Source organism: Podarcis pityusensis (genome assembly GCF_964106645.2).
Source record: "Podarcis pityusensis genome assembly, chromosome: 6".
Taxonomy (NCBI): Eukaryota; Metazoa; Chordata; class Lepidosauria; order Squamata; family Lacertidae; genus Podarcis; species Podarcis pityusensis.
In genome coordinates this window covers 39,007,860-39,030,025 of record NC_138030.1, presented here as the reverse complement: position 1 = coordinate 39,030,025, position 22,166 = coordinate 39,007,860, and the positions used below count along the sequence as shown (strand labels likewise).

Here is a 22,166-nt window from a genome sequence, read left to right as displayed (position 1 = left end):
TGGCCTATTTGGTATTGATACCAGATGCCCAATGTTGCATTGTTCACTTAATTCCTATCTGTACTGTACACTTAAAGCAGTATCCTATCAACTTCATCTGCCCCAGCTACAACAAAACATGTCTCTACTGCATCATACTCTACAGTCTAGGCAGGCGCTGCAACCTTCCAACAGTTTGACTTCACCACTAAGGCAGATGGATGCCAACAAATAATATGTCAAACAGTCATGGGATATGTAGTTGGTAAGGGTGTTGAGACTTCGGGGGCTCTTATTTCCCTCCCAGTGCTAATTTGCATTGAGAGTGTCTTTAAACTACTTTTGTTGTCCACTGACGTTATCTTACCATTCTTAATTTGGGAACAGTAGTTGCTTTGGAAAACGATAATCAAGCATCTCTGAATGACATGACCAGTCCAACGAAGCTGATGTTGAAGAATCATTACTTTGACACTGGTGATCTTTGCTTTTTCCTGTATACTGACATTTGTTCGCCTGTCTTCCCAAGTGACATGTAAAATTTTCTGGAAACACCGTGGATGGAATCTTTCAAGGAGGTGATGTCATTTATAAGTGGTCCATGTTTCACAAGCATGCAGTAAAGTTAGTAGTACAATAGTTTTGTAAGCGAGCATTTTGCTTGTTGTGAATGTCTGAGTCCTTAATCAAGAGAAAGCTACACTCACAGCCCTCAGGCAATGCTGGGTTTCGGTATCACTGTTGGCCGTTGTTGAAAGATAACTGCCTTGGTAGGAAAAATTATTGATATTTGCCAACATCATTAAGTTGGATTTGTGGCACTGGGGGGGGGGGGTTATTTTGTGCTCGCTTGTTGGCACAGCACTTTGGTTTTTTGGATGTTGAGCAATAGGCCAGGCTTTCCATAAGCTTGTTAAGATATTTAGGATGGTTTGGAGGTCATCTTCTGAGTGTGCACACACTACATGCTTTGAGCCTACTTTGCTTTGAGCTTTCCATTTGTTTGATATATGATTTCTACACCGGTGGGGAGTTTCTCTTTTACAGTATGTAGGGTCATGGTGATGAAAATAGTAGGGGTTATTTATTATCTTAGGAAGTGGGATGGGTTGTTAAACCGTTCTGAGAGCAGAATAAAGGGTCTTTTTCTGTGGGAATGAATTCGGGTCCCTCGAGGTCCCCCAGTCCCAACACCAGGAGCAGCTGGACACGCCCCAGCTTGGGCTGCCATGCGCGGACCCCGTTATCTGTTCCCCTCAGGGGTCCAGACAGCAGACCCACCACACGGCTTTTATCCTAAACAACAGGGCGCCTTTCCCCCTCAGTTATGGTTTCGCCCACATTTTCCACCCGCCAATCCCGAGCGCGCTTTTGCCCGCAACCTCCAACCAGCACGCGCGCGGCAGCCTTGGGGCGTTAGCTAATATCGGGAACCGATAACGGCGGAGGGGGTTCCACGTGTGGCTCCCCCCCCCCCACCGCCTTCCTCTCGGCGGAGCCTCGGAGGCAACGCCGCTGCTCACGCCCCTTGGCCGGAAAAGCGCGCCGCCGCCTCTCCCTTCCCGTCGAGTCGTTTCCTGGGCCCGCTCCGTCGCTTTGCTTTTCAGCTGCGGAGGGAGCTGCGGCGGCGCTTTATCTCTTTCTGACTCCGGGCTCTCTCTGTCGTGCGATGGCGCCTCTTCCTGGCGGGGGGCGGTTTCCGTTAGTGCTGCTGCCGCTGTTTTCCTCGCTGTCCAGAGTTCAAGGTGAGGCGGGGGGGGGGCTTCGGGATGCCCGTCGGTTCTTCTCTCAAATGGGAGGCGCCCCGCCTCCCTCCAGAGACGGATCATGTCCGAGGGCGAAGCAAGGCTTTCTCGGGGATGGTGAAGGCAGTTCCCGCGTCCAGGGCAGGAGGGAACTAGGAGCCTGTCTATGTTTACCTGAAGTTTGCTCTCTTTCCCTTCCCACGTGTTCGTTCTTATTCTGCTCCGCCTTCGGCTGTGACAGAACTTCAGATATTTGGAAATAGCCTTAACGTCTCCTCTTCAATCTTGCATCTTCCAAGGCTAAGCATCCTCTTTCTATTGCGCTTCATAAGACCTTTAACCATAGTTTCTCCCACACAGATTCTTTCTCAAAGTAATGGCTCCGTCATGGGGAAGGAGACGATCCTTCAGTTGCTGGTGTTGTTTGTAGCTTTCTCCCTCTGTCTCCTGTTAGTCATTAGATGGTGGCAGCAGGTGTGCCACCCATGTGGTTCTCACAAGTTTGTTTAGATGAAAAGGCAACCACTCAATCCATGTGAGTAGCAGGTGGTAGATAAGGCTCCCATCTGAGCCTCACTTATCTGTGAACAAGCCCCTTAAAATTCAAGAGAGCTTACATCTGAAGAGACATAGTTATGATTACTCTATAAGTCTTACTGCTGCCCATCTGGATCCAGCTGTGCTCTGCAAATGAACTCCCAGAGTCTATTTGAACATGGTCCTATAGATCCCAGTAGAGGAAATGTCATAGAGATTTATGAATTATCTACTACACTCCAATGAACCTTGCCTTCTCTCCTATAGCTTCAGAACTTCCTCTGAATTTTTATTTCCAAGTGATTGCACCCATCCACATGTAGCCAATGCTACCCTAAGGAGCGGGGATCCGAAAGACAGTTATCCTGCTGGGACTGTTTTGCCCTACCGTTGCATTGCAGGTTATGAGTCTATTCCTGGAGACACTCTTTCTCTTACATGTCTTGACACTTCAAAATGGTCAATAGAAAATCCTAGGTTTTGTCAAGGTAAGTTTCACTTAATTAGCTGAATATCTAATACTGTTGAACTTCCATCTTAGATCAGATATCTTGTTTGAGGACTGGAAGAGGCCCAGAGACTAATAATAATAAAGGAGGCTTTTCTTTTATAGAACATTGGAGACTTAAATTGAGGAGATGTAATATTCTGAACATCACTCCTCCTAATGATGGACTCAAGTGGTGAATTCCCTTGGGTCTGTAGACACACAGTGCTTTTAAGAAACAAGAAGAGAGCAATAGCATGTTTGGAGGAAATATTACAACATTGTAGTAAACAAAATAGAGTTTTTCATTATCTCAGCTGTCGTCTTTTTGATACTGGATAGTGTCAGCAGTAGCAGTCCAAAAACTTTGGACATCTAAATGCCAGAGGTAACAAAGAGATAAGTGTACATGAAGCAAGAAATGGTCTCTCAACTGCTTTCAACTCATGAAGGAGAAAAGAAAGAACACTAACTTCTGCATCCATCCCTAAAAATGACATTATTGTGAACCACCAGTAAAACTGGTTATTGAATTATCCTTTAGTGAATATAGTATTTCCAAGAACACTTTCAGACTGTGTCTATATTGCAGGAGGGAGTCAATTAAATACCAACAAATTCAGGTAGCACAGTTGAAGTGTATTTGGTTCTCTTGTGCATCAAATCTGATTTTTTAAAAATAAAAAAATCTGGACATTTTGCAGTAAAGAATGTGATGGGGAATTGCACAGGAGATACTAAGATAACTTTTTTGGACACAATGCCGTATAACCTCTCCCCAAACAAACAGGTCACCTGGAAGTGGCCTTGGTGTTTGTAGTGTACCCTTTTTATTTTCTTTTTAAAGAAATCAAGGCTACATGTGCTAATGCTTGTTTTGATTTTCCTGTTAGGAAGTCGATGTCCTACTATAAATTTAGAGAATGGCAGAATAGTAAAATCAAGCGATATGCGGCTAGGTGATGAAATAACTCTAGGCTGTAATGAGGGGTGAGTTGTAGGTTGCCTTGTACCTACTTTGCTTTGTTTAGAACTCCTGGGAGGGGCTCGTGACAGACATATATTAATTGTTAAAATATTAGGCTAGATTTTTGACATTCTTGTTTAGTCTGTGTTATAGTTATAATTATGGGTGTCCAGGGAAAGGGTGAGGTGGGGAGTAAATACTCCAAATAAATTAATAAACAACTTAGCAGCACCAGAGAACAGGTCTACCATTTCTGGTTGGTTTAGTAACTGAACAGTGGCAAGCTCCGGCTTCTGAGAAATGTGTATTCAGGTCTTTCATTTGGTTATTTCTCAGTGTGTAGAACTGTCTTTCAATGCTGGCATCTGGATGTGTTTCCACTCACTGATGAAATCCCCAGTTCTTTCCCTGGCTCCTTTTACTCCTTGCAGCCCTTAATTAAGTGCACTGCTGCTTCAAGCAAGTCCACGGTTCTCTGTGCATTTCTCGAAAAATAAAATAAATATGACAGAATAATGATATTAGACCACACTTGAAGGTTTTCAGATGCCCCCCTAACTTCCCCTTCTCTCCAGCAAAATAAACATAATAATATTTTGCAGAGTTCATGTGTTCCATACTTTCTCAATCACAGCTCTGTCCCCTATGATATGGTGTGATAATCATGGATTTTATCTACAATTGCTTTGGCAAAACAATTTTCTAAATCATTATAAACTCAAGTGGGGTGTTATGACATTTTTAATGAAATAATATCTGTTGGGAAGATCATGAATTCCTGCCTTTACTGCTCCCCTTTGTTTTTGAGGTCACACACTACTCCCCATCATAGCTGAATGTCAGTCCTGGATTAGATACCTGAATTGTATTTCAAGTACTTCACCTTGAATTGAGGAAGTCCACTATGATGAAATTTGAAAGCCTAGGTTGCTGCTTACAAAGGCACTATGTCCAAGCTACTGGCGTTTTTATGTTGGTGTGACTTTTTCTGGGCACTCTTTAACAAAGAGATAATTCCTGTACAGTGGTACCTCGGGTTACAAACTCTTCGGGTTACAAACTCCACTAACCCAGAAGTAGTACCTCGGGTTATAAATTTTGCCTCAGGATGAGAACAACAATTGTGCGCCGGCGGCAGCGGGAGGCCCCATTAGCAAAAGTGTGCCTCAGGTTAAGAACGGTTTCAGGTTCAGAACGGACCTTCGGAATGAATTAAGTTTGTAACCTGAGGTACCACTGTATCTGGAATTAAATTAAATAGGTAGCTTGTCTCAACCTAGACTGACAGCACCCAGAGAAAGGGCTTTTTCAGTTGCACTGCCCCACCTATAGAATCCTCTCCCCAGGAAGTTTCCCCTGGTCTCATTTTCACATTGTTTTAGCAGCAAGTGAAGACCGCTTTACCAGGTGTCATTCAGTGTTGTTTGAACTGGCTTCAATCCTACTTTTATTATATTCTTGCTGCTGTGTTGTTTCTAACTGCTTTTGAACTGGTGGTGGTTGGTTTTATTTTTTTCCGTTTCTGTCAGCTAGCAGAGTGGTGACTCTGTAGGATGGGATATAAATAATCTAAATAAACCAAGTATACTGTATTTAAAAATATGCTGTATTCACATACTTTTTAATGCCCAATTCACTAAAATAAAAGATTTCTCTTTCCCTTTAGGTACAGATTGATAGGCGAAAAGACTCTTCGATGTGTGCTTGTAGGCGACAAATTGGAGTGGCATACAGGACCTCCATTTTGCCATCGTAAGATGAATTGTTAATTTGAATTTAATTTAATATAAACTCAATGTGCTATTGTGTGACTCGATTTATTGCAGAAGTGTAAGTGTCCTCAACCAATATTCAGAGTTCAGGATGCTTTCTGATCATGCTGAATATACTCACCCACCCACCCACCCCCGCCGAGCATTCCTTGATCTGAAGGCGGCACTGGGGCTTTGACAGCTCCCTCTGTGAAGTTTCAAGTCCAGCTTGCTTCACAGAAGATCCAATTTGCTTTTGAGGAGGTTGCAATACCTTCACAGCAGTCCACTTTGGTTCAGTGTTTGGGTGACAGTTAAAATGGATGATCAGGCCTTGAATTATCAAAAGATTACTTCATAAAGTGGAACATCATTTAAGTGAAAATAACTTTAGTCCAAATACATTCCTAACAGAGATGCTTTTGCAATTGTAGTCCTGCTGAACTGTTAATGTTTCTTTTGATTCCCAGCAATCCGATGTTACCCCCCTGAAAACATTCCCTTTGGCTCACACAGTGGTCGACCTTTTGAAGAGTTTCATTATGGCTCATCAGTGACATACACTTGTAGAGAAGGTTTCTCCCTTATTGGAAGCCCGATTAGTACATGTTCAACTTCTGCAGATGGTACTCGTGGAGAGTGGAGCCCTTCTCCGCCTAAATGTAAAGGTGATGGAGATTATGTTTAGTATTTTTGATGTACTATGTTAATGTAATTTGTGTGCAATGGCTGGTGAATGGAATTCTTGTTAGAAGGAGCTAACTTTGCAGTCTGCTAAGCACTGTATTGCTGCTGTTCAACCTGTGAGATATTCAGTGGGACTGCAAATTATTCAGTGTAGGAGATGCAATAGTATTGCCCCCTCAATGAGTTGCTTGTTGTAATCTGAGTCAGTTTGAAAGTTTATCCAGGCACATCCAACTCCCAAGAGACTGTGATCTACTCCCAGTATAAAAAAACTGGCAGTTGGAGGGAGGAGGAGGGAGGGAGGAGCGTGCATGGGGTGGGTGGATTGCCCAGAATTGTTGAGCATTTTTTAGGAGGGAAGTGCCCAGAGTTGCTGAGCTTTTTTGGGGAGGATTGCACATAGTTTTTTGTACCTCCCCCCCCCCATAACTTTTTGTACATAAGGATCCTGTGATCTACCAGGATCAGCTGGGGATCTACTGGTTGGACATCCCTGGCCTCTAATCCAATCAAAATAACCACTATTGTGTCTCATTGAGAACAAAGGAAATTAGATTTAGTTGTGAGCAATTTATTTGATTAATTTCATTTGGACTTGGTTTGGCTTTCTACATGCCAAGGGCTCTCTGTGCAGTATCTATACTAAACAAATCTTGCATTCAGATGAAGTAATCAGTGTATAATGACCTAACTTTACCAATAGTATACTGGCATAATACTATATGCCATATATCAGCCTCATTAGGAATAGCCTGCATAGATGTGGTGGTTGTTTAAGAAAAATATTCAGTGGGTCACGAATACTTTAGTGAAATAACTTCAGCAGACTGTCTGAGGGCAGATGATGCAGTCATCTTTCTGTAACTAAGCAGATCTAGGAAGGCAGGTTCTGAATGTACTAAGTAGATCCACACCATTTAACATCAAAATCTGAGGCATTGGGAAACCTGATCCAAAAATTGTATAGGGCTTTAATTAGTTCTTAGCAAGTTCCAGAAAGCTTCCCCTGAAGTCCGACTCAGCCTATTTTAATTTTATACTTGCTGGAATGATGTTATTGTTTCTAGAGGTTAGTGTTTTGTATCTTATCTGATTTTATCTCCTTGTACATAACTTTGATAGTTCCTATCTCTGAAGTGGTTTACAGACTTGTAGAATAAATAATTCAATTTAATTGAGATTGTATGCTTAAATGGTTCAGTTAATTAATTTAAGCCAGCAGGAATTGAATCAGTTTTTGTGTGCCCACCTCCAATTTCTCCTAAGCAGCTTATTCCCCCAAACCCCCAAAACGGTGTGGTAAGAATTTACTTCCAAACCACCTCTTAATGGTTCATGCCCACATGTGGGAATAACACCTTAAAGAAAATGCAACCAAGAGACCTATACAAGCACAGCATCTGGTAGAGACCCAGTTTGTTAGAGGAGCTACTGCTGTAAGGCAGCCTCTCCAAACCAGTGGCAGCTTCTCCTAACAAACCACAAGTAAAGTTTAAATTCTCCCACAGACAAATAAGCAAACCTTTGCTTGTTTTTCTGAAGTTTGCTTAGTTTTCCCGCTGCTCTTCTTTCTTGCCTTTGCAACTTGGTGAGTGTCTGAGGTGGGATAGACAAACAAGCCACAGTTAGATAAAAAGGTGCTGGCCGCACCTCCAGTGCCAATCTACAATTGCAACAAACTGAAGTTTATATGCTAATAACATCAGACTGTAGTTTATTTGCAGTAGATAAACCATAGTTAAGTCCTTGTGCAGAGTTTAATCAGCCATGGTTTAATTAACAGGTAGATTTCTAAATATTGCTCTTCTCTTTTCAGTGGTCCGTTGCCGTGATCCTGAAATAGAAAATGGAAGAGTGACAACAAAGCCTCAGCGTTTTTACACATATGGAGATCGTGCAGATTTTGAATGTAATCCAGGATACGCTATGGTGGGGAGTAGCACTTGTACATGCGGGCCTGACCATGCATGGATTCCTCTTTTTCCAAAATGCTTTAAGGGTAAGTATCTTACTACACCTAATTGGGTTCCTTGGAAGGAAGCATAGGGTATAAATTCAATAAATAAATGTCAGAGCTATTGTGTTGCACTTTACTGCAGAACATACTTATTTCTTTGCCCCCTCTGTTTTCTGCCACCAATGTTGCCACCATCCATCCAGATGGAGGTCCCCAAAAAACAACTTCTAGCACAGATGAGTTAATAAAAAGCAGGGTGGATTTGATTTAAATCACCAGTCAGTAAGACTTGATTTAAATCTTCTTCTTCTTTTTTTTTTTTACAGAAAGACTCATTCTTGCTGGTATAATCTTAATATTTACAACCAGATGAAGGTTTCATTTTTGGAATAATAAATTTTCAGAGTAGTTCTTACCATTATATCAAAAATTACTGATTTGGTTATACTATTAGAAATACATAGACAGATAATTATAAAATTATTGTGAGGTTTAATAAGTTAGCTGTTTCTATTTGGACAACTTTTCTGCTGTACTTCATTGGAAGGAGAAAAATAAAAAATAACATTTCCTTAATAGCAATTTAAACATTTTAACTAAAACAATAACATTATGGCGTATGTACCAATGTTTGTTAACTGATGTGGTTAGAGACTTTATCGTTTGGACAATGTCAGGCGAGCCCTGGGAAGAAGGGCTGGGAACCAGTGAACTCTTTATCAGTTGACTGGCAAGCACTTCAAGGTCTCGCCAAGGACTTACAGATCCAGTTACTATTTCCACCACCACCACCCCTTTGGATTTGCTTCTACATTCAGGTGCCTATTCTGTACAGTTAAGTGTTAGTGCAGTTGTTGGAACCCAGTGGGATTGAGAAGAGGTTGCCAGCCCTAAAGTGCCTTCAGCACTTGCCTGAAGTCTGAGTTGCACAGACATGCAACTGACTTGCACAATTATTACACCTCAGGACTTGTGGAGTATTCTGCTCACAAGGTTGCACTTTCATTTGTACTGTTTCACACTTAGCTACTTGTGCAGATCTATTCCATTCCAAGCAATGTACTCAATGAACCTCTTGGAACTTAGCATTTAAGAGGTAACAGGTTGATTGCGTGTATATAAATGTGCAAAAGAACAAGGTTTTTACTCAACTCTGTATGTTCATTTTATAACATTTTTCCTATGAAGAAAAGGCATGTTATCTCTGCAGACACAAATTCACACTTTTGAGAACTGCAGAAACGAGCATCTGTGATAATATATTCTCATTAGAAAAACTGCCCCAAATAATCTTACAGAAACCTCTGGAAGAGCATGACATTGTGAATGGATTAATGGAATTCATTTACCAAAAAATTTAAACATTGCATATAAAGCCTCATGCTACATAATTAAAAACAAATCCTTATTTCCTGATGAATAGCCTTTGGACTATAATGTTACTTAAATAGAAAAACTATCTTTAGAAAGATTTATCCTCCAAAATATTTTATTTTTAAAATCCAATTAATATTTTTTTAAAAAATCCATTTTTTAAAGAAAAATCATTGATTTTTATCCACCCTGGAAAACAAATGACTTTAATATCTCAAATCGAAGTCAGGATTATTTTACCCCATATACACTAATAGGATATATAAGATTTCATAATTAAACCTCTAGGTGGCAGCATGGATGGGGCTCTGTTGTTTTCCTGACTTCTTGGGTCACAGCCACTTACCAAGATGGGGGAGGAGTGAGGAGAGGGGATCACTGTGTCTGGTGGACCTCACTCCTCCTCCTCCAGTAACAACCAGTAACAACTCCTCCAGTAACAACTATTGGTTAGTGATTTTGCCCTTTCACCACCTGCTCCACCTGCCTGGCCAGTGACTCACTCGTTGTTCCTGCTGGGGCCGCCTGCCACCAGGGGGCAGGAAGACCAAAGGGCAGAAGGAGTTTTCTCCTTCATCCCCACCCCTGCCATCTTGACTCACAAAAGAAAGCCTGCAGTTTTGAAGTGCAGTCTTCCTTCTTTTGTTGGTGGCAGCAATGTGGGCATGGCAGTGATTTCTTCTTTGGGCCACTTGCTGGCTTTGCTCACTCCACCAGCCTACTCAGACATTTCTCTCTTTCATTCTGTCCCATCTCCTGCACCCTCCCAGCTAGTGGCGGCAGCAGTAATGGTCATCCTTGAAGGGAAACTCCCCAGCAAAGTAGAAATCTTATATCAAATAGATGGAAAGCTTTTTAATCTGAGTAGGCTGAAAGCAAAGAGTTAGGTTACCGTAACTTCCGTCATAGGGCTTCAGCATGCTGATGACAACGTACTGTGTGAACACTCAGAGGATGACCTCCAAACCATCCTAAATGTCTTCACAGGAGCTTATGAAAAGCTTGGCCTGTTGCTCAACATCCAAAAAACCAAAGTGCTTCACCAACAAGCACAAAACAACCCCTCTGCAGCACCACAAATCCAACTCAATGGTGTAACGTTGGAAAGTGTCAGTCACTTCTCCTGCCTGGGCAGTTATCTTTCCACAAGGGCCAACATTGATGCTGAAATCTAGCATCGCCTGATCTCTGCGAGTGCCGCTTTCTCCTGATTAAAGTGCACAGTGTTTGAGGACTGGGACATTCTGAGGGAAACCAAAATTCTTGTTTAAAAAATTATTGTACTACCAACTTTACTGCATGCTTGTGAAACATGGACCACTTATAAACGCCATCTCCAACTCCTCAAAAGATTCCATCCACTGTGTTTCTGGAAAATTTTACACATCACTTGGGATGACAGGCAAACAAATGTCAGTGTACTGGAAGAAGCAAAGATCACCAGTGTCGAAGCAATGATTCTTCAGCATCAACTTTGTTGGACTGGTCATGTTGTGTGGATGCCTGACTATCGTCTTCCAAAGCAACTATTCTATTCAGAACTTAAAAATTGAATGTGTAATGCCAGTGGTCAACAAACAAGGTGTAAAGACTCTCTCAAGACAAATCTAAAAAAATGTAGTATAAACACTGACAACTGGGAAACACTGGCCTGCGAGCGCTGAAATTGGAGAACAGCCTTTACCTACGGCTGTTGGAAAAGGACTTTGAAGACACTTGAACTCGGGATGAAAGAGAGAAATGTGCTAAGAGGAAGGCACGTTTAGCAAACCTTCACCATGATCAACTCCAATCCAGAAACCTATGTCCCCACTGTGGAAAGATGTGTGGATCCAGAATTGGCCTCCACAGTCACTTACAAACTCATTGTTAAGACTGTGTTTATGGAAGACAATCTTACTCGGCTATGAGTGATCACCAAAGAAGAAGAAGGTCATCCTTGACTAGCTATGTGCTCTCAGTTGCCAGCCTCGTGATGGACAAGTACAATATAGTATTAAAGAAAAATGCAGATAATATCAGACACTGAAAAAGAAAGTTGGCTTATTAAGAAATGAAAATATAAGTAACATCTGATTTATTTATTTATTTATTTATTTAAAATTATTTTAATTTCCTAAAGCTGATTCCAAAGAGGACCTGGTGTCCTGAGACCATATGGCACCCTATATGGGCTAATTTTGAAAGAAGGCATTAATGCAGAGCAGTCAGCACTTGAAAGTTGATATCAGTCTCTTTATGCCACAGCAGGAACGCCTGGAGGAGGAGGAGGAGATGACAACCCAGGCCCTGGAAATGGTAAACATTTGCTTTTCACTGTTATTGGTGGATGCATTTTAAGAAGTGGGGGGGGGGGGGGGTGAGCAAGAATTGAGTTTATGGATAGAACCAGAGTGGAGGAAATGGACTCTTGTCAATATTTACAGAGATAAGTCAGCAGAGAGAGGATTAATTTTATTAGAAGAATATCATGAGGAGACTTGGGTACATGGTAGTGCAGTAGTTTTGAGATACTGGAATTACACACCATAAGAAGAACCTGCAACAGAATGTTGTGGTGTGTGGCCTTCCTTCTGAACTGTGCCAATAATAATAATAATAATAATAATAATAATAATAATAATAATATCTTTATTGACATTGCCCCCTTCGGGGACAACGAAATTACTTGACTGCTCCATAAAAACACTAATTAAACAATACAGTATAATACAGCAAGGGAGATTAGATGACTATTCAGAATTTAGCAAGCTATTTCCCCCAGTCAGTGCATTCCATTTCCCTTGTCCCGACCCATGTTCTGTTTTTCTTTTCCAGCTGTCACTCTGTTCAACCGCTGTTTGGTCTGCTCTTTCTTCATTAGTCTATGTTTTGAAGGGGTTGCCTCTTTAGGTTTTCTTTTCCCAAGCATGCAAATCTCCTCATTGTTTCACAGTTGATATTCTGGCTGCAGTTCAATAGGCACTCAACCATCCGGGTTTGCATTTAGGTTAAGGCAAACTAGGTGGTTAAAGTTCAAAGATAGCATGATCTGCCAGCTAATTAGTACCCAGAGAGCTGGCAGGTTGCTGGGGACCCAAAAAGCACTGGTTAACAGGCTAGAAAATAAATAAATAAATAAATAAATAAATAAATAAATAAATATAAATAAATAAATAAATAAATAAATAAATAAATAAATAAATAAATGCAAGCTAGCTAGCTTAAAGGAATTACTTGACTTCGAAAGAATACAACTGATAAGATAAACTCTGAACCTTCAGTTTATACTGCCTGTAAATCTCCATCTTGCACATGTTGTGTTTGCGGCGAAAACAAAAATGAATTCTGTCTATGTGAGAAAGGAATCGGAATCAAATGAAAGGAATTGGAAGACCATCTTTTTCTTTATTTTTCTTCTTAGCTCGCTTCTCTATTATCTTTAATTCTTGTTTTCTCTCTGCTAAGTTTATCTATCTAGCTATATGCTTTTTGAAGTTTCCTATCTTGGATTGATGAAGATACACACGGGAAGGTGATGGATGGAAGATGAAGGGCCCTGCTTAAGGGGCAGAGGAGAGGATCTCCCAGGGTGGGAGGCTGCGGGAAGAGGAAGAAAGTCCCACCCACGTGAGAGCTGGGAGGGTTCACTTCTGTGTGTGGAATAAAGGTTAAGGTATAACTGTGATAGAGGACCTGGTATTTCTTTTCTTCTGCTACTTTATTATTCATTATTTTCTTTATTATTCATTATCTTCTTATTTTGGTTATTCTTGCTTCTCTCCTATTTATCTTCTTTAGATTAGTTCAGCTTTTATTGTATTTTATGTCGAAAACTCTTAATAAAAAAGGATAGCAGGGGAAACTGAAATGAGAAAATGTCAGTGGGAAAGCTAATGTACAGAAATTGTGAGAACCTGTCTTGTGGTAAAATGTAAGGGAGAAGTGGAAGCATTTGTTCTGTTGTGTCAATAGATGTAAATTTTATAAATAGGACATATGCTCCTTATTTTTTTGTTTTTGTTTTGGTACAAAGTTTTATTGAGAGAAACTAATCTACAAGAAATAACATTAAAGGAACTAAAAAGGAAGAAAAGAGCAAGAGAACTACACCATCCTTTCTCACCACTGTATCTTAAATATTATCCTATTATCTAATGCTTCTTGGGTATCTCAGATACTTTCTGACTGTTTGGTCAGTTTGGTCAACTCCCAAATCCACTAGTGTCTGAAATACTTTTTTTAATGCTGAATTTTCCCATGGAAAAATCACTCAGAAATTTTGAGGAGTAACTGCTCTGAGGGTTTTTCCCTTTCCACTTTAGTTCTTTGTGGGGCTTTTTAGATGCTAGAGAGTCCTTTAGCTCTGTCTGGCTTTCTGCAAATTGTATAACTTATGGAATGTTTTTCTTTGTACAAAGACATCTCTTTTATTGTATAGAAAATCCAGGCAAAGCTTTCCAGTTTACTTTCCTTTATTTTAAAATTTTCTAAACTGCTTTTCATAAATTCCAAAGCAGAACTGTTTGGGCTGGTGCTGTGATGTTTTTTATTGTAATTATCTGTATTTTAATAAGTCAGTCTCTCTCTCTCACCCCCCCCCCCAGTGTTTAATTGTTTTTACATGACTTTTTTAGCCATTTCCATTTTATCTGTAAGCTGCCTTTACTCCCTGTCTGGGAAAAGGCATGATATAAATAAATATAAAAATAACAACCCCCTCTTTTTTTATAGGAGCAGATCCAGAGACAGTGCCTCCTGGAGACAATACAGGTACAGCTGAAAAGTTGTAGTGACAGCAAATTTATAAGCTTTACAGTTTTCTTTGCTTTAATTTAAAATTTCCTATACTACTTTTATGAACTGGTGAGGCTTTTTATTGTAATTATCCTTATTTTTAATAGGTCACACACACAATATTGGTGTTTAATTGTTTTTACATGATTTTTTAAAGCTGTTTCCATTTTATCTGTAAGCTGTCTTGATTCCCTGTCTGGAAAAAAGGTGGGATATAAATAAATTTAAGAATAACAACCCCCTCTTTTGTATAGGACCGACGCACAATCCAGAGACGCCTCCTGGAGATGACACAGGTAAAGCTCTATGCTGGAGATATGGCAAGGACAATGCCTACTTGAAACATAAGTTTGTACAGTGTTGTATACGCACTATGCTTTGGGAGGAAGTGCTGGACTGTATAACTATGACTATGCAGAAAAAGCAAAAGCTTTCAGCAAAGAATATTCTTTTGAACTGTATACCTATTCTTTTGAACTATATACCTATATGGAAATTAACAACCGGACAATGAAAATGGATTCTATTTGCCCGAATGGTGGCCAAGAGACTGATGAATTGGAAGAATAAAGATAAGATTCCTTTCAATCAATGGATTGACAATATGACAACACTCGTGACTTATGAATGGACTGCTTATAGACATAGACTTTGTTTGGAAAAAAATGACAACAATTGAACTGAGTTTATACAGAATGTAGCATTAATACCCACATATTTATTAGGATTATAACATATCTTATTTATATAAGTATGCATGGGAGTACATTACATTGCAACTTTGTATATTGATTCTTTTGACACATATTTATTCTTTTTTTTCTTATCTCACCTTTCCTTTTTTTGTCTGTATTACTTTATTTCTTTATAACTGGAATTCCTTCAATAAAATATTAATACATACAGCAGAGAGAGAGAGCCACAATCTGTCAGAATTAAATTGCTTCAAATTTTAGCTCACACTTTTAATTTTCTTCTATTCTAGAATCTAAAAACATCACAGCAATTGTTATTGGTAAGTAATTACAGAGCAAGTTACTTCAGTGTACAATTGCTGCTATTGTATTTTAATGCCTTGTGCATTTCACTAACTTTTTTCTCAAATTTGTGGTTTAAATGTTAAAGACTCCTACTTGGAGGGGAAAAATGATTCTTTATCAAATATTCTTAGGGTACAGACGGATATACTTTGTCTGTTTGTTTATTTGGTGAGGCCAGCTCTGCTTCCTCCCCTATCTTTGCTCCTGTAATGTACATAGCTGTCTCTAAATTCAGCACAGACTTCCCCCATGCTGTGACTTCTAATGTTCTTGCACCTGGGTGTGACTGGGGCTTTTAAAAAAATCCTCAGGAGTAACAGTGTCTTGAACTCAAGCATGCCAACTCTAGGGGGCCTAGTGTTGAGGTGGCTGTGTATGTGAGACACATCACAGGGCTAATGGCCAGCTCCTTCAGAGTGCTTGGTCTCCTCCGCTGCACGTGCATGACACGCGATACGTGTGACATCACACGCATGTTGGGCCCCCTCAATCTTGGGGGCAACCTGGTGACTCTGCTTCAGCTTCACACAGTGCTTGGGTTGGAGAGTTGCTCTTTGATTGTCATTAGGGCCTCTCAGTCTGCAGAGTTGACATCTGTTAGGGGCAGAATGACTCGTAGCTGCAATCAATCTCTGAGGACAACGGCACATCTGCCCCAAAAGGGGATAACTTCAGATGTACAGTGGACTCGCTGCTCAAGGTATTTGTCTAGAGACTTTGCCCAGTAACACCTGACTGGCTTTAATGTCCATTGAGTATAGCAAGGTAACAACTTGTCTTGTGACTTCTATTGATACTATTGCTTTTCCTCAACAGAAAAACAACTACTTTGTCTTATTTATTGGTACTACGGTATATCTTTCTCTTTTTTCCCTTCAAGGATGTCTCGTGGCTCTTGTAGTTGTGCTTGCTCTAGTTGCTGGACTTTGGAAATACAGATCTTACAAGAAAACTGAGTGAGTCAGCCCAAGAGAAGCTGTCCCTGGTTCTCTGTAGCCTTCTTGGTTGCTGAGTGAGCTTCCGTATGCTTCTTGACTTCTACAGTGGTGCCTCGCAAGACGAAATTAATCCGTTCCGCGAGAGTCTTCGTCTAGCGGTTTTTTCGTCTTGCGAAGCAACCCTATTAGCGGCTTAACGGATTAGCGCTATTAGCGGTTTAGCGGCTATTAAAGGCTTAAAGGCTTAGGGGATTAGCTGCTAAAAGGCTATTAAAGGCTATTAAAGGCTTAGCAGATTAGATAAAGGGGGGGGGAAAGCGAAAAAAAAATCTCTAGACTCGCAAGACATTTTCGTCTTGCGAAGCAAGCCCATAGGGAAATTCGTCCTGCGAAGCAACTCAAAAACAGAAAACCCTTTCGTCTAGCGGGTTTTCCGTCTTGCGAGGCATTCGTCTTGCGGGGCACCACTGTACTTTGCTCACACTTTCCGCATATGTGTGCTTAGTGTTCAGAAAGGGCTTGCACATTTCTTGTTGAACAGTTGCACTAATCTCCTAGCACAGATAAAAGCTAACTAAAGCACAGTAATTATTCTAGAACAGCTAGTCAGTATTTTATCCCATTTCCAGCATTGGTGTTCTGATGTGACAGAAATGGTATTTCTCAGTTTACATCAGCTGTCTATCCCAATGCTGACTTCACAATGACTATTCTGGCCCTGAAAATCTTGAAATCTGCTATTAAATAAAGTTTTAAAACATTCTGTATTCTACTGGGGCCACCAAGGGTACTTGCAGTTTGTGGTTATTACTTTCAGAAATAGTAAGCAGAGGCGGAGCTAGCTGCTCCAGGACCCGGAGTGGCCCACAGGAGTGGGGCTAGCCGCCCGCGGAGTTGCGCCTACAGGGGGGAGCGTCCCAGGGGGGTACGCTAGCAGCAGTGCGCGTCCCATGGGGGCGCCACCCATGGCGATGTCACCCCCCTCAGGGATGACACCAGGGGTGGGCTGTACCCACCTTTCTCCGCTACCGATAGTAAGAAAATGGATTTGTTGAATAGTTCTTTCTAAAGGCAGTGATGTTTTGTTTTGTTTTCCCCCCTAGAATAATCTAGGCCAGTGCTGTAATCTAAACCAACAATTTGCAACAATAACTTATTCTGCACATTTCTCTTGCATGGCTTTTCTTTCTATTTTTTTATCCAGGGCTGTTCCATTTTTGTTGTAGCTTTGTATGCATGATTTTACTGTTTTGGTACCATGCATATATTCTCCCATAGTTTGTGAGCACTAATTAAGCTGTTTCCCTGGATTAATTCAGTAATTATTTACTCATTATGAATATCCAGTGCAATAATTTCTGTCCCAGGTAGGTTACATGTCTTTTAAGTCTTTTGTGGAATTTAGATTTGATACCAAAGCATGCTGATTGTTTTGTCAAAGGCAAGAGTTTTGTTTGATTCAGAGGCAATAACAACCCCAGTGGAGAGAAGGGCAAGCTCTCTAAGAGGAATCTATTAGGAATCACTATTTTTTCTATACTTAGGCTATGTGTCTCCTACCCTTATATCTATTGTGCTTATGTAATCCTAATTCACTTTATCTGCTTTACTTCTAATATCCTGCAGTTGCTAACAATCTGTGCAGTACTTCTGCTTCTGCAACTTCTGAAATTGATTTTCCTGCCCAAGAAGCAACAGCATGGCTACTGCTTCAGTGTGAAAGTTACTTACATTACTTTTAAAATTTGAATAACATGAAGTGGAATGCAGATGTATTTGTGTGTTGCTTTTTTTCCTTCCTGACAGGAAAACAAAACAAAATGGTGTAATGTTTGGAACATAGGTATTAATTTTAAATATTTTATTTTATTTTTCACAGAGTACCCGAAGCTCCTTCTAGTCCTGCTCAATTTGGCAAGTTGGTAACAAAATCTGGATTGGAAGCCAAAGGTTCTCAATTGAACAAGGTTTCTTCAGTAAACCTGTAATCCAGCACCCTTCCAGTTGATCATTAATTCCTAACAGTTCTAATTTTTATAACTGGAAATGAGAATTGAGGGAAGGACTATGTGAAAAGTCAAAGCAATTTTCATTAAGAACTGACCATCCAGCTACTTGAAGCATGAAGCAGTACTGGGCCCCAACACAACTCTCATCATTTGCTCTTACCTTTGCGTAGAACTGGGTTCCAGCTTCCCTTGAAGAATGTCTCTTTAAGTGCCTTAATCAAATACAGAGCCAAGCAGAACTGACTGTGTATCTACACTGGCAAGGTGTTTTACTATTTCTTCAAACCTTGTAAAGATGTAATGGGTTCTGTGTAGGAAATGTGAAATGTTACCATTTGTTTTCTAGAATCTTGTTCATCTCATGAAATGGAAGGGGGCAAGTGTAGCTATTAAAAATTACCAACCTTTTGACTTCCTCAAGCCTTTCTCATGCAGAATTTTAAAAGCTGCCTTTATTTCCTTACAGGATTTTCAAAAGTGTAAACAACAGTAATATGTGCCTAATAGAAAATATTCTTTTTAAAAAATCACCATAGGCAAACAAATGTTCTGTATGCTTAGCCGAAAAAGCAAGGAACACTTTTGAGACACCTTAATTTCTGTAGGAAAAAGTTAAATAAAATAACTCTCCCATTAAAATCAATTAGAGTGAAAACTGCAGTGCTTCAAATGTACTGAATTAAACTTGTTACATTCATGAAGGTATTTTTTTTACCGTGCTTTTAGACTCTAAATTGCGCATCTTTATTTATTCAAATTGATTAAATATTTATAGGAAAGAAAAGTTGTTTATTTTAGAATGTGTGCAAATAAATTGAAATGTTGAATAAAAGTCACTAAGTATTATCACTAGCTTTTCTACTCTCAAACTGATTGTGCAGTGTAGCTTGGGTTGATACAGCTATCACCACATAGCAGTTTCAAAGTTCTCCTTTACAGCACCTGGCCAAGCATTCTGTGCACTATTCTATCTTATACAAAGCCTCATGGGATGCTTTTATTGAAATATATTTGGAAGCCAAATGTGGCATTACAGTAACTGTAAAATAGGTTTTTACAGTTTCTCTTCCTCAGCTAGCCATGGTGGTCTTGGGGTTGGTGCTTGTTCTCGGGGACTTTGAAGCTCCCCTGTCAGAAGCATGAGTCTGTTCCCTGTTTCTGGTCCTACTCATGTAGCTGGGCACATTCTGGGCTAGGTTTTCTGTGCTGGATTGGATGACGGTGATCTTAGAGTGGATAAACTTTCTATAGTTCCATTTTAATGGTCAGACCACTTCTTGATAGAGTTTAGAATTACTGAAACTTCTGCAGAGGTGGGGGACCTACTAAGATGGTCCACCCCAGGTGGCTGATGGCTCTTGGGGAGTTTCCTGTTGCCTTGGAAGGTGATTCTGTTGAAGCACTGGTGGACTTCTGGAACAGAGAAATAACCAAGGTGGTGGACACGATCGCTCATGAGTATCTTACTGAGTGGAGCAAAACCCGCCCCCTGGTTCTCTAGAAACACGTGATGATGAAACACATGAGACAGCAACTAGTGATGTTGGCAGAAAACACAGAATGAGTCCAACCAAACACAGGCTAGAGCCTATTTGAATAACTATTCTGTAGCAGTGAGCACAGCAACAATCTCTCTGCCTGCATTGCATCAGCAAGGAGCCATCCAGTGGAGCTGTTTTGAGTGGTCCGATATCTTTTACACTCTGACCCATGGGAAAATTTATAGAGTACTCAACAGCCTGCCCAGCACTTCACTGACAAAATCACTCAGATCCATTCTGACTTGGACACTGTAGTTGATATGTGTCAGGTGGAGGTAACTTTGGCCTCTGCTTGTCCAGTGTTAATGAATACTTTTCAATTTGTACAGCCCGAGAATGTGGGCAGGATCCTTGGAAACGTGAGAGCTACCACAGGTGTACTAGATCCTTGCTCTTCCTGCCTCATCAAAAAAGCCAGTGGGGAACTGCCTGGATGTGTGAAGAGAGTGGTCAGTGCCACCTTACAACAAGGCAAGGATCCTGCAAGCCTAAGGAGACAGTTAAAAGACCTCTATTGAAAAGGCCCTCCTTGAATCCCACCATATTGATTAATTATTGGCCAGTTTCTAATATCCCAGGGTATAATGGCATCTCAGCTCCAGGAATTTCTGGAGCGGATGGAGTATTTAGATCCATTTCAATCTGGTTACAGACCTAGTTATGGGACAAAGATGGCTTTGGTAGCTTTGATGAATTCCTTATGTCAGGAACTGGACAGGGGTAGTGTGGCTCTATTGGTTCTGCTGGACCTCTTGGCAGCTTTTGATACCATCAACCATGGTATCCTTCTGGGCTGCCTCACTGAGATGGGACAAGGAGACACTGTTTTTCACTGACTCTCTTCCTTCCTGGAGGGACAAACCCAGAAAGTGGTGGTGGAGAACTCATGTTTGGCCTGCAGGGTTCCTCAGGATTCTGTTCTGTCTCCCATGTGATTTATTGTTTACAGGAAACCACTAGGAGAGCTGGTCTAGAGTTTCAGGGTTCATTGTTACAAGTATGCTGATGACACCCAGCTTTAAATCCTTTCTACCTAAATCGAAAGAAGTTGCCTCAGTTCTAAACTGGTGTCTGTCACATGTAACAGACTGCATGAGGGTGAAGAAATGGAAACTTAATCCAGACAAGACAGATGTGCTCTTGGTCAGTTGCGAGGCAGAACAGGGAATAGGGATTCAGCCGGTGCTGGATGGAATGTAACACTCTCCCTGAATACACAGGACCACAATTTGGGTGTTCTCTTGCACCCAGCCCTGATGGATGCTCATGTTCTTCAGTGGCCAGAAGTGTATTTGCACAGTTAAAGCTAGTGTGCCAGCCGTGCCTGTTCCTTGAGGTTTGACACACCTTAGTTACATCTTGTTTGGATTACTGTAATGTGCTCTACATGGGGCCTTGTCAATGTTCTCTTGTGTATACACACAGAGAAATGAATCTGACACCGATGAAGCTGTGCTGATCTGAACAGCTAGAGGGGAAAGAGCTGGGAAACACACTGGGAAGCGGGGGACAGACTGTGTTCTAAGGCAGCAATGTGAACACACCCTGAGTTCACCTAACTCAGCCCAACCAAGGATATGAGGTTGATGATCTTGTAATAGATCAATATCATTATTGTTTTCTATCTGTCTTCTGGGCTCTGTATGCACGAAATTGGTATCTGAAGAAGTGTGCATGCATACGAAAGCTTATACCAAGAAGAAACTTAGTTGGTCTCTAAGGTGCTACTGGACAATTTTTTAGTTTTTTATTAATTGCTATAGTATAGGTAAAGAAAAAATATAGCATATAAAGTGAATCATACCAGTAAATAATAATTTCATATTCATATATATATTCAGGTACAGAATAAGCTGTCTGCCACCTCATCCACCATGACACTATGGCACTGTTACTATGAATATTCAGTAGTAACAAATACATGTGCACAAGCATGCAAAAGATAAAAGCTGCAACAACCTATTAAATCAATGGCTGCTTTGATCATGCATGCCCTTTTTAAACACATTTTTGTTCTAGCTGCATTTGCTTTCATTTGCCATCTGTTTGGCATGCTTCTCTTTTGCTGAGCTACCCAATCATGAAGAAGTTCTGTACTTGGCAAGACAGTTTTAATGTGAGATAAGCCGACTTTGCTACTATCAGATGACTCCAGGCATATTTGAGTCTAGAATATAGATTGCATGCATGTGACTAGCTGAGCTAATGGCCCCTCCAGACGTCCTTTTCATTACACATTCCTGATGCTTTGTGCTTATTCTGCTTTCAATACAATAAATATTTATTGCTTGTAGCAAATACAATAAAATACACAATAATAAAGGATACATAACTATACTTGCCATAAATAAAATAAAACCAGAATCAAAATTAAAATC

At 40.5% G+C, this 22,166-nt stretch overlaps 1 protein-coding gene and 1 long non-coding RNA gene across 2 annotated transcripts; both read left to right on the top strand.

Moving 5' to 3' along the window:
- Nucleotides 1-1,591: 1,591 nt before the first annotated feature.
- LOC308478917 (membrane cofactor protein-like) lies at nucleotides 1,592-18,944 on the top strand. The gene is made up of 12 exons (XM_081009110.1): nucleotides 1,592-1,724; nucleotides 2,529-2,749; nucleotides 3,642-3,738; nucleotides 5,382-5,467; nucleotides 5,937-6,134; nucleotides 7,970-8,152; nucleotides 11,732-11,782; nucleotides 14,198-14,236; nucleotides 14,515-14,556; nucleotides 15,246-15,275; nucleotides 16,181-16,256; nucleotides 18,118-18,944. Exons 3-12 carry the CDS (start codon nucleotides 3,698-3,700, stop codon nucleotides 18,224-18,226), a joined length of 855 nt encoding a protein of 284 aa, XP_080865236.1. The 5' UTR covers nucleotides 1,592-1,724; nucleotides 2,529-2,749; nucleotides 3,642-3,697; the 3' UTR covers nucleotides 18,227-18,944.
- LOC308478937 lies at nucleotides 11,789-12,628 on the top strand. Its single transcript, XR_013987382.1, has 2 exons — nucleotides 11,789-12,064; nucleotides 12,213-12,628. It is a non-coding gene; the product is annotated as an uncharacterized lncRNA (long non-coding RNA).
- Nucleotides 18,945-22,166: the final 3,222 nt, after the last annotated feature.